The sequence below is a fragment of the Alligator mississippiensis genome, chromosome 14 (assembly GCF_030867095.1).
Source record: "Alligator mississippiensis isolate rAllMis1 chromosome 14, rAllMis1, whole genome shotgun sequence".
Lineage (NCBI taxonomy): Eukaryota > Metazoa > Chordata > Crocodylia > Alligatoridae > Alligator > Alligator mississippiensis.
Window position 1 is genome coordinate 7346260 of NC_081837.1, and position 12851 is coordinate 7359110.

The following is a 12851-nucleotide window of genomic DNA, read 5'->3' on the forward strand; positions in this document are numbered from 1 at the left end:
ACTTGTAATGCAAGTCTATGCTCCGCAGAGATAATAAAGCAGAATGATATCAAAATTTACCAAGCAGTTAGCCCTCATCTTTTTAAAAGATGGTATGTTGCATCAGCTTGAAAACAATCAAGAAAAAAAGGCCATTTCTCACATATCTTAGTATCTTCATGCAGTTTATTACCAATCTTTATTTTTGGGGAATTTCTCAGTCCTTTCAAGTTGCCAGGTAACAGCATGGGAGGCTTCTAATTGCAGTGTTGGCTTCTGTAATGTGAACACCTGTTTTTAGGAACTGTCAAATGATTTCAGATTGGACACTGCACTGTTAGTGAACCGTCATTCCCTGCGTATCTTGCAGGAATTCAAAACAGCAATCTAAAAAAAATTGCTACTTATCCATATGCTGAGCTATTAAGCCTAGTTAAAAAGGGAAGATTATTGATGTGTGTTATGTTATGGGAAATACCTCTGTTGACTTGGGCCCAGATCCTCTATTGGGGCATAGCTCTATTGAAGCAAGTGAAATTAAATCACTTTACACCAGCCGAGACTGACTAATCAGTTCCATGTTGCTAGTGTTGATTAGATTACTTATCCAAACTTCTGGCTGGGGTAAGGTTTTTCCTTTATACTTTCCATGTTTAAAAAGCTCAGGGTTTAGCTTTTTTCCTGTCTCATTTGCTGTTTGCATTTGTATGCACTTGCTTGATTTCCACCTTTTCACACAATATCCATACTCAAAGGTTATACATTAGGATACTGTATAAGAGGGCAGGGTATCAGTGGAGTACATGCCTACTACCTAGCAAAAGTGGTATGTGTGCAAAGAGACACTTTTTTGTAGACTGGAACCTTTGCAGGACATTTGGGATCTTTAAAGATCAACAGATTCTTTGTGTAAGGAATCAGCACACTTGTTTTGTGTTCAGCATCCAAGTGAGTTGGCTTTATACATACCAGTCTGTAATGAGAACAGGTTTACGCTCAAGGGAAAGCTTTGCAGTTACTCCATTAGCTCAAGTGCATAGTGGTCATAGGGGAACTCCTGGAACTTGGGCGTTAAGCTCATCACTGCCTTCCAAGAATTTCTCTTTGGCATTTATCTGTGACTTTTGCTATACATGTGAGCATATGTGCACAGACTTAGGGATATAAGAGTAACACCTTTTCTTTACAAGAGTAATAGTACAGATGAGATTAAATAATTCTGGATGTAAAGACAGCAAGTCCAAGAAGAATTCATTTAGGAAAGACTGCATAAATTTAACACTCGTAGCCTAAATATCCAGTGATGTACATGTAATGATTTTGAATATAAAATAAAATGATGTAAAACAAGGTATGGTAAAGACACTTTTCATATTTTTGATGGTTTCCTTTAAATTTTCCTTCCATGCCTGCTTGTTTACCTATGACCTTTTAAGACTTTAAACAGGGATTTGTACAAGTGTTTTGTACAAAGTTCTTCTTGGAAACGGTTCCCTTTGTTTTATTGTAGGCACCAAAATATTTTATACTCATTTACATATGGCCCATTTTATCTTTTGCTCTTTGTAGTGCATTGAAGTGTAGTGTTGACTCAAACAAGAACAAACATTCTGCAGTATGCATATCGTTTCTTAAATGATGTTGTCCAAATGGTATAAAACAGCAAGCTAAGCTTTTAAAGTTACTTCGAAGCATGTCAATAAACCCATGTGAAATGCTTCCAAACCTGGTGTAATGAACACCTGATTCATAGATATTAGGGTCAGAAGGGACCTCAGTATGTCATCGAGTCTGATCCCCTTCCCTGGGCAGGAAAGAGCGCTGTGATCAGACACCCCCAGCTGATGTTTGCTTTTTTTATTCCATTTAAAAACGTTTGCATTGCAGTGCACTAAAAGTCTATGTTAGTATCACCTACATACTTTAGTAAAAGTAAAACTTAGGTTTGACAGCTTCTTGAGTTGATCTTTAAGCATCTGTTGTTCTAACCTCAGAATCCACTGATAAGTATATATGTGTGTTATATATCTACAGTTGGATTTGATCACAGATCTTCTGGGAACACCATCACTGGAAGCAATGAGGACGGCTTGTGAAGGCGCCAAGGCACATATACTCAGGGGTCCTCATAAACAGGTATGAGTTCATACTAATCTGCAGGTCTGCTCCCCTGTTCAATGCTGTAATTTCATCAGTGTCCATAAATTTACAATATTTCCTCTGAACAGAAAACTTGCCATCTTGGCAATAGTCAGGCCAACAAAAAAGCCAGATATACCTACAAGATATTAAGCCATTATTTTGCACTTTCTGTACAATGAAAGCATTAACTTTAATCTTTGTGGAATTACCTTATTAAGATAAAAAAAGGTGTCTACAGTGTTAATAGGGAAAGACTAAAACATTACTTCTGTTCAAGAAGTGAGCAATAAACACCTCATCCCATCTGTTTCTGTAGCTCTTATTATCTCTACATTTACAAACAATTTGATGATAATTTTGAGCATTTCACTCCAAGAAAAAGAGTTGGCACTAAGAGGGACTGCATGCAACAGGCAGTACTGTATACCTTATTCAGATGGCCTGCACTAACCCATCCTTATGGTAGATTCTCATCAGTGTATTTGCCCAACATGGGCCATGTGTTTTATAGTCCTGCTCAGTGTTGGCTGCTTTTAATCAACTTCATAGCTGGTTTTCATTGCTGAGCACATGCTGCATTTGGCAGCAGTTTAATGATAGACAGTGTGTTTAGTGAAGGACCTTCCCTTCCCTTCCCTCCCCCCCATGCTAATTGGGTGAAAAAACCTTGTCTTGCATTCAAGTAAATATGGTAATTTATTTGTAAAATGCACTTGTAGGACCTTATAAATTCATCTTTCCTGATGGGCATGATCAGAGATATTCAGTTTTAAGATGAAGCAGCAAAGTGATGGTCACTTTGAAGGATGCATAAAAAAAAAAAAATCAGTTAAAATTCATAATGTAGTTCAGAAACTTCTCTATAGCTCTCTGTGTTGACAGGAGACAAAATAAATGCATCTTTTTCACCTATGTTACCTGGTTCACTGGAATCAGAATATTCCTGCAGTTGATCGACAGATGATAAAAAAGAAATCAAGCACTTAAGTGCCACACGTCAAGCATCGGAAAGAATTCCTGCATGCACATTTGTATCTGCTTTTTCCTTTTCCTTGTAGTTTTACTGAAGTAAAAACTGCCTGCCACGATGAAAGCCACTGCAGAAATTAATGCTGTATGTACATAATGATAAATTGGGCATTCCCACCACCTAACCATGGTCGGTAGACCAACTTGCCTTTACATGGTTGTGTAACATTTTAATTGTATTTACCATTGAAGCACTGTCAGCTGGATTTTTTCCATTTCTTTTAAAATAAGTCATTGAGTCTTAAAGCATTTTAGGAGGTGATATGTCACTCAGTATATTTATTCTGACAGTGTTTGAAACAGGAAGGCTTTTCTCATGGATAACTTCCTGTGATTCACCATATGTGCAAATATATGCTCAGCATTAGAAACAGACAAACAGTTTTATTTAAAAAGGTATATTAGGCTGGAAATAGACATTGCCAAATTAAGCAGATCAGTTGTGCTGCAATTTGTCGCAGCACAGTTTATCTGCTTCAGTGGGCGAAATGCGTGACTGCCTTGTCCTGCCCTTGGTGGTGGAGGACAAGGGGCAATATAATCTCTACTTGGATGAGTGGGGAAAGCCCTGCTTTCCCTGTTCAGCCAGATCCATCCCCCACAATTGCAGGAGCAAGTCTGCCTATGCAGGGAACTTTGACTTCCCCACTTACAGAGAGGCACCCCGAGATTCCCTGGGGTGCCTCTTTGTAAGCATGGAAAGCTGGGCAGGTGCTTGAGGGGCCCTCAAGCATCCAGAGCACCTGCCTGGGGTGACTGGAGAGTGCTGCCCGTACTCTGCTGCCACAGAGCTAATTGATGCTTCATTGAGGCAAATGTCTGAGTCTATTGCTACCCTTTGTGCTACCGATTTTCTTTCTGATGTGGCATGAAAAAGGGTAACAGCATCTGTTTGCTCACAATTGGTGATGTCATAAAATTTTTTATGGCAGCACAAATGAGACATCCAGCAATGTCCATTTCTAGCAGTCTTACAGTGCTTACTACGTTCACTTCTATGCCAGAATGCTTCTCTGTAGTTGTGTGATGTTTCATTTATATGAATATCTGCCAAGCTCTTATCTCAATGCTAATACTGTCCTTGGACAGGCTACTTAATATCTATGTTTTGCCAGCTGTATAATGGGCATAAAGACAGGAGTCATAAGATTGTATAACATTTTAACAAGAACTACCGCTGGCCCCGGGCAGGCCAGGCTGTGCTGCCACAGCTGCGGGGGCCAGGGCAGGCCAGGCTGCGCTGCCTCTCCGTGTATACACTGCCGTGGGAAATACATGGGTGCAGCATATACATGGATTAATTTACAAAAATACAATTTTCTGTGGGTTATATGTGGGTGTGGCTTAAACCCGTGGGTGGGCTATATGCGCAAAAATACGGTAAGTGATCTATACATTCCTAAAATGCTTGACAGCACCCAGTATAGCTTTGTTTGTACAGAGTCTCGTGAAGTTACCTGTAAGCAAAACACAAAGACACTTGTTTCACATGTTGCCAATATTCCTTCCAAAAACCAACAAACAAAAAAAAGCTGTAAAAAAACAAGGACCGTCCTCAAGTGCTTTAAAAACCAAAATGCCCTGTTTCTAAAACCAAAAGAGAATACTCTGAGAGTGTATTATACACACCCTATAAACAAGTGACAGATTGTCTTCTGTAATTTTTGTTGAGCTTGTGACATGGTTTGTACAAGAATCAAGTCAAGCATATGTAATACTTTGCAGCATCAGAGTCTTAATTAGCTTAAGGAATTTCAGGTATCTCTGGCATTTTAAAGAATGAGGAAGATGAGTTCCTTATGAGTAGGGATCCTCGTTTTCTCTGACTTAAAAAAATCCCCAATTTCAGTTAAAAACAAAAAAAAGTAACCCCAAATCCAATTTTTTCCATGATTTAAATGAAATATCGTGTGTGTGTGTGTAGTAGTGGTGTTTCATTTTAATCATGGAAAAATGTGGATTTAGGGTTACTTTTTTTAACCTAAAATTGGGGATTTATTTTAAATGGGAGAAAGCCAGGGTCCCTGTTTATGAGTCTAGGTTTGTCACTTCAGGCAGACAAGGTTCTTTGGGTAAATCCAATATCTTTTATTAGACTAAGTCAAATAATTGTAAAAATTCTTCTTTGCAAGCTTTTGGGTATAAATACCCTTCGTCAGGCTGAGAAAGCATCTGCAGTTGGTGTGTGCTCTTCCTGGATGGAATGAATAGTAAAGAAGCCAGAGGCTGATATGCATGCAAGACAGGCAGTCAGTGAAGATGTAAATTGAGGAGTCAGTGGGTGACAGAGGCTGGGGGTGGTGGGGGTGGGAAGGGAAATGAATGTAGCTGGTAAATAGTGGAGAGGTACCTGGGGAGTCAGATGTTAGGCAGGTTATAATGTGTCATAAATCCAACGTCTCTATTTAGTCCATGATTTTTTGTATCCAGGAGGTTGATGAAGTGAAGTTCGTAGGCTTGTCTATAGAAAGTGTTTTGTAAATTCCCTTTAAGGATTGGAACTGAGAGATTGGAGAGGGAGTGGTTGTCTTGTGAGAAATGTGCCCTCACAGGTCATTGGGTATTCTTGTCTTTAATGAATTTCTGTTGTGCGCTCATTCTGGTGCCTAGTTGTTGTTTGGTCTCTCCTACATATTTACCATCAACGCATTTGGTGTACTGGATGAGATAAATTAATTTTCTAGAGGTGCAGCTGTAAGATCCAGGAATGCTGATGGTTCTGTTGTGGGGTGTAGTCATTGTAGGGGAAGTGTAGATGTGTTGGCACGTTTGACGTTTCTTGTCATGGCACGATCTGGATCGATTTGGTGTGTTTTGGGCCGTAGGAAGTTTGCTTCTGGTGATGAAGTTAGCGAGGTTCGGTGCTTGTTTAAAGGCTAGGATGGGTGGTTCAGGGAAGATCTTTTTAAGAACTGGGTCATCTTCTAGTATGGGTTGCAGTTGTTTGAGGGAGGGGTGACACGTCATAACCAATGGTATGCGATTCATAGGGGTTTTCCTTCTATACTGCAGCAATTCTTTGCATGGTATCTGGGTGGGTCTTTCATATGTGCAGTCTATCTCTCCGGAGGAGTGTCCTTGTTGAGTGAAAGCCCTTTTGAGATTTGTGAGGTGGCAACCCTGGGTGTTCTCAGTGCAAATTCAGTGGTATCAGAGGGCTTGGCTGTATATTACAGCTTTCTTGGTGTGTTTAGGGTGATTGCTGGTTCTGTGCAAATATGTATGGTGGTGTATGGGTTTCCTGTATAACATGGTCTGTATTTTCCCATTCTGGATACTGATCATCGTATCTAAAAATACGATGTTGGTGCTGGAGTATTCAAGAGATAGTCGGATGGAGGAGTGATGATTGTTGAATTTCTGATGGAACTCAATCAGAGATTGCAGGTTTTCAGTCCAAATGATGAAGATATCATCGATATATCCTAAGTATAGCAAGGGTTTGATGGTGCAGTCCTTGAGTTCTTCCAGGTGGCTTATAAAAAGATTGGCATACTGTGGGGCCGTTTTGGTGCTCATGATCACTTCAGACTGTTATAATAGGAGTTGCCTTTCTTCAGAGGTATGTGTTTAACTAGAAACATAATTTGAGACCAGAGGTACCTAGAAAGTTATATGCAGCAAAACCCATTTTTAAGAGGGGAAAAATATGGTCCAGGAGACACTTGTGCATTAAGGAAGTTTGTCTTCTTAAAAGATAGTATTGGACTAGATCAATAAGTCCAGACAGTAATGGGAGCTAAATAAAATGTTATATGACCACTGTAGGATCTGAAGTTCTCTTGGCATGTTGTATTACAGGTTGATGCTACTTTTGTCTAGTTTTGGGTAGCAGATAGTTAAAATAGTGAATAGTAGTTTTCTATATCACAGCAGAAACTTAGTTTTAGAGCAACACACTAGACAGAGATTTACGTGTGTTTTCTAAGTTTATGAAGCATCTTTCTAATGCTTGCTTCCCATATATAATGTATAGTAGTGGGTTAAATATAAGGGTACATTTTGAATACTCTGCTAGCCAATGACTTTTGTCACAGATGCATTGTTATTCAAGTATTGGTAAGAGGCCTGAATTTGAGAAATGTCATGCCATAGCCAACAAATACTGTGCTCTAATTATTAAGGTCACATGCACAATTGAAATTCCTAAATAGCCAAATTACTTCATATCTGAATAATGTAAATGATGATTTACACATTAATATCCTGGTTTGAATCCTCTCAGTGTCTTCAGTGGACTATTTTGTGCATCAAATTTCATGCCTAGTGACAGTCATATTTTGACACTTTTATGTGGCGCCATCCATTTCAGAGAGCAAGGTGAAATTTGAGCTGTGATCCTAAGTTTTACCCCCCATCTTAAATATATGGCTATATGTTGCTACAGTTTGCTCTTGTAAAATTGTCTGTGCTCACATTTGGTGAGTTAACGTGTTTTCTAAGATAGACTGTGAAGTCAGATCCATCAAACTCCATATTGAACACTGTATTTGCCGTTTTACACGTCTGTTAACACCAGTGTATCATGAAAGTAATACCTTTGCATAAATTAGCAAGCAGTGTAATTTTAAGATGGTTTTAATTAAATTTCTCCTTCAAGTGGTGCTCCATGTCTAGCCAAAAAAAAAGCTGTTACAAAACAACCCTTGCGAATTTTTAGAAACCAGCTTGAAAAAAAAAAAGCTGCAGAAATGAGTGCTCAAAATGCATGTGGTTTTATCATGAAACTTGTGAAAGAGGCTAGAATTAATTTTTCTTCACTATCGGTTTAGACATTGTAAAATGGATGAATTTCAGTCCTCAGAATTCAAGTCTAAAATTATTAGATGCTAGGTTAGTTAACTTTTTGAAGAAAACTTAGCTCCCTACCCCCAACCCCCCACAAAGCCCTTTCAAGGGAATAAGCAATTACTTAAGTGTTAATAAAACAACAGGTTTTTTTATGAGAAGTTCTCAAAACTAAGCCCTCTTGAGCAGATGTGATCTTTGGCAACTTGAGCAGGGGAAAGGGGGCTGGGGGTTTATTGCATCTGGTAAGGTTCTGAAAAGGTTATGATTTTAGCTATTAGTTTACAATTTCAGGTTTAAGTTTGAACTTGCGAATGTTGGTGTGTTCGTTTTTTTTAAGCTAATAATAAATATCTCAATGTTACCCATATCTTGATTAGTCTTACTAGGACAGGAAAATAAGTAAACTGTTCTTGGAAGTTAGCAATTACTTCGTAACATATATGATTTTTAAACAGTAAAGTTGAGGAATAGAAGTATTTAATGGGGAAAGACTTAGATGCTCAATGCAATAATACACATTAATGGGTCAGCATTTAGTTTTAAAACATGGTAAACTTCTGTGATTCTTTTAGTCTGGAAAAGCCACAGATTGCACTAACACTAATCATCTTTTTCCATTTAAAAATGTTCAAAGACTTGGTTGCTAACCAGAAGTATCTGACTGACAGCATTCTCAAAAGTCCCTTGTTTGTGCACCAAATATTGACGGCAGTATTTGAAGCTTCCCTACGACACTCATTGTCAGCAACATGCCTCGGTTCTGCCCCTACTTCTAGGAGTACTTGGAAAATTGAGGATATCATTTTCTTTTCACAGCTGGTCCTTGGGCTTTCTAGTAAGGAAAAAGGGTTTCAGTGATGGTTACAACTTATTCTTTTACTTAGGTTGGGTGAGTTTTGACTCTGTGACCAAAATGTTGGGGCAGTTCAGTATCACCAAACTATTTCTGCCTTTGAAACTCCTAGCACAGTATATCTGGTCATGGCTTTTCCTGGCACCTAGCAGTGCACTGATTGCAGAGCATCAAGCGGAGATAATCAGACCCAATGTGAGGGAGGAGAATAAATTGTACCTGCAGTTGTGGAGAGAGAAATGTCTTTGTGGGGTGGAGAGGAGGGCGTACAATTCATTTTGAGGTAGTACAGTTCCCTTGTGTAAGGAAGGAACACGGATCTAGTTTTTTGGGGAGTTTTGTCCCAATGAATAGATGAAATGTGATACTGGTTGTGGTGGTAGATGTTTCTTTGTGGATTGGATACCTGTTCACTAGCGAATGAATTGAGACCACCAAATACAATAGGGGAACACTTCAACACCAGGAGCTTAAGCTTTATTTGATCTAATGACTTCTGGTCTGGGAAGTACAGAACCTAGAATCAGTCCCTTGATGAACATAGTTACATTTTTGTGTAGGTTTAGAATAATTTGTGTGCATTTGATATGACACTAAATGTTCACCTTTTACAGAAAGTTATGGTGCTGCGACATTCAGCCTGTGCACACGCATCTTTGTGTTTGCTGAAGAAGAAAAGATTGTGACTCTCCTCTCAAGCATGACAATTGCAACGGTGCATCAGTTTAAAAGTTGTTGCAGTTCTAATGCAGTCCTGTAAATGTTGCAGACAGACTATGGAGTCTGACCCTGTCAGCTACTATTGTCCCGTAAATACAGTAGTTACCTCTCAATTGCTTAGTTATATCCTAGGCAGAGCATTTTAGTCATCTCAGTCAGCAGAATAGTATATTCCTCCCCCATCTCAATAGCAATTAATCATACACATTAATGGAGCACTCTGTATAACTCTTCCTGTCCTTATGGCTCTTCCCAACACCTGCACTCACTAGGCCTCCTGTAATGAGGATGCTTTTCGAATTTGCTGGGGAAGCAAACAGATGTACAGGTATTTTTTTTTAGAAAGGGAGGAAAATGAGCGTGTGTGGAATTGGAGAATAGCAAACTCCATAGCAGGAATTTTAGGCTGTGCATTGTTCTAAAGAAAATGCAGGGGTCTGGATTTGCATAAAGGGGTCAGTTCTGTTTTTACCATTGAAGAATTAAGATACTTCCTTTCAATACCTTCATCTTAAAAAGTAAAATTTGCTACATGTGATGGGAGTTACTCTTCAGCCATCTTATAAGAACTGTATTAATTCCTAATAGTGGGGAGCGTGGAAATTAGGTCTTGAATAGATCTGAATCCAAGTGAGGGCCTTCCTTCACCTTCAGGCACTTCCTTAGCTAAATTATTGATACTGTTTTAGGAACATTATGGCAGAAGAGAATTGAAGCTGGTTTTCTGTGAATCAAAAATATTATGAATTGAGGTAGGAAATGAAAATGTTTTAAAAAATCTCTTTCTGATTAAATAGTCTGGGATTAGGAACAACATGCATTAAAACAGAAAAGTTTTAAAGTTTGATTTTTTTTTTGATTTTTTTTTTTTTTTTTTGAACAAAGTGTTATGGCTGTCTAAATGAAAGGACTGGAAAAAGAGTTTATTGGGAGCCCGTTCCAGTGTGTCAGGTAAACAGTGAACATTTTAAAAGGAATGGTTACAAAACAAAATAATTCATGGTTTGCCAGTTATTGAGGTCAGAAAAATGGAGAGTGTAGCAAACAATAGCATTAACCAACCTACGATGGCATACGGTTATTCAAAATAAATGCATAAAATTAATTGAAAAGCCTTTAGAAAAATATGCTCTCAAAGTCTGCACTAATGCCTACAATGTAGGTTTGGTTGTCACTAATATTGAGATTAATGACTTGAAGAACTTCTACAATAGATCATTACACAGTAAATGAAAGCAGCGGTTCTTTCAAGCGGTTCCAGTGTTGTAAACTGGAGAGAACACTCAACAGTTTATTGACTGCAGAAGAACCGTGGAAGTGCATTATATCCATGAATTTATTCCATGGACATTTTTGTTAGATAGTCTTTAGGAGGGAATTTTCTAATATAGTTTTGGAACATGATCTTTGTGTCCTGGCCGGGCTACTGCAAAAATGTGTGTTACGTGTAGCATTCAAATATCTTAACCGCAAAATAATTGCCGGTGCTTGTTTTTGCAGTACTTCAAATTGTGCTTGTTATGTTAAGGTACAAGCAAAAAAGATATAATCCCTGCTAGAAATACTTAAGTGCCAGGTATCGGTGAATAAGATGGTGTAAAACAATAGGCGTCTTGAATTTTATAATTTGGGGCGGGGGAAGGGGGAACTATTAAGTGAATCTGTGAAATGAATCATCGTTAAATTCTGTTCCTTAAAGTGAACGGGATTGTAGCAAGATAACTCAAAGGATTTGACTTAAATGCGAGACAGTATAGTGTAGCGGCTAGAGCATTATTGGGCTCTGGGAGCTTTGGGTTTTATTGATGGCTCTGCTGGTGACCTACAGCATTTATCTTTATCTGTAAAGTGAAACTAATGAGCCTGATCTCCTTTGCAAGGTTCTTTGAGATATTCTGATGAAAAGCACGGTATAAAAATGGGGTATTATTTAATTGTTAAGGGAAAAGCCAGCTAAGGCTACCTCACTGCTTCTGATCCTTGCGTGCAACTATATGGGATCAAAACCGGAGCAGTTGTAGAATTACATGCATGCCAGTCCCTAAGGCCCCTGCCAGATGTTCAGTTTAAGGAGCTATGGGAACCAGTCACAAAGTGGGTGTACATATTTTGTGTAATAACTCTGTGGCTTGTTTCTTATTGTATTGTACCATTAATTGCATGGAAGTGTGGCCAGGTTACTGCTAAAGACATGATTAACTGGTTAATAACGCCTTAAGTGTAAAGTTTGCCAGGGGCCTTTGTAATTTACTGGAATAACAAGCAAACAAATGTACAGTCCCTAGAACACGGATGAAAGCATGGGCCTTACTCCAAAGTGCTCGAAGGGTGTATCTGTCCAGCCTCCAGAACTAGCTTGGAAGCAGTGCTGAGACATTAGCCCGCCCATTTGCACCTGCTTGTTGTGCACCCAAATTCACAAATTAGGCAGTGCACACAGCTCACGCATAGTCCCGAGCAACTTGAAATGACCTCAGCATCGTGCTCGGAGTTCCTTGCTTGTGTTGCTAAGCAAGTCGCTTAAACCACCCTTTTCACAGATGGTTATTAGTTACGTGTTTGTCATTTTCCTGGGGTCCAACTTGAAAGCCTAGGGACTTATTTGAAGACTTGCTGAGCACTCACAGCTGCAACTGAAATCAGTAGGAGCTGTGCCTGCATTCACGAGTGTGGGGGTGTGTGTGCAGTGCTAAGTAATCTGAAAAGTCAAGCCTAAAGCACTCGAAATTAGTGATGTGCTTGATCTTATTCTTTTTGTGCCTAATTTCTGCAAACTGTCAATAATAGCACTACCCTACCACACAGGGATGTTGTGATGAAAAAGGAATTTGTGAAGCACTTGGATACTGTGTAGTGGTGAGTGCCATAAAAAAGCCCAGGAGGATATGAATAATTCTGTCTTCAGAACAAGGTTTGAATAGTGTGCAGTAACTACGGCCTGTCGCCACAGATTAAGTAATGAGGATAAGACATAATATTGGAAAGCTGCTCATTAATTGAGCATAGTCTGTCCTGTGCAGTGAGGGGGTAGGAATCCTGTGGAAGAAATGATATGTGGTTGTGTAAAGAAAAAACTGTCTAGCAATGCATACGCATAAGGAGGGGCAGGGGACTAAGATGGTCCAAGACCATTTAAATCCTGGCATTTTCTAACTCTTTAGCCCTTTGCAAACTTAAACGTACTTTTAACATAGTTTTGTATGCACAGTACATAATGTTACAGTAGATAACCAGATGATAGATTAAAAAATGGTGTATAAATTCTTTATTTGGTAAATTTATTGGAAGAACCAGGAGGTTATGGCCCCATTGAATAGTCAAGCATACGTAGAAAAGT

At 39.0% G+C, this 12851-nt stretch overlaps 1 protein-coding gene across 2 annotated transcripts in view; it reads left to right on the forward strand.

The window, feature by feature from the left end:
- NLK (nemo like kinase) overlaps window positions 1-12851 on the forward strand; it is a 109517-nt gene that overhangs the window by 86727 nt on the left and 9939 nt on the right. For both annotated transcript variants that reach the window (XM_019493447.2, XM_006276455.4), the window contains exon 7: window positions 2014-2115. In XM_019493447.2, coding sequence (XP_019348992.1) covers window positions 2014-2115 — 102 coding nt within the window. The remainder of the gene's footprint in view (window positions 1-2013; window positions 2116-12851) is intronic.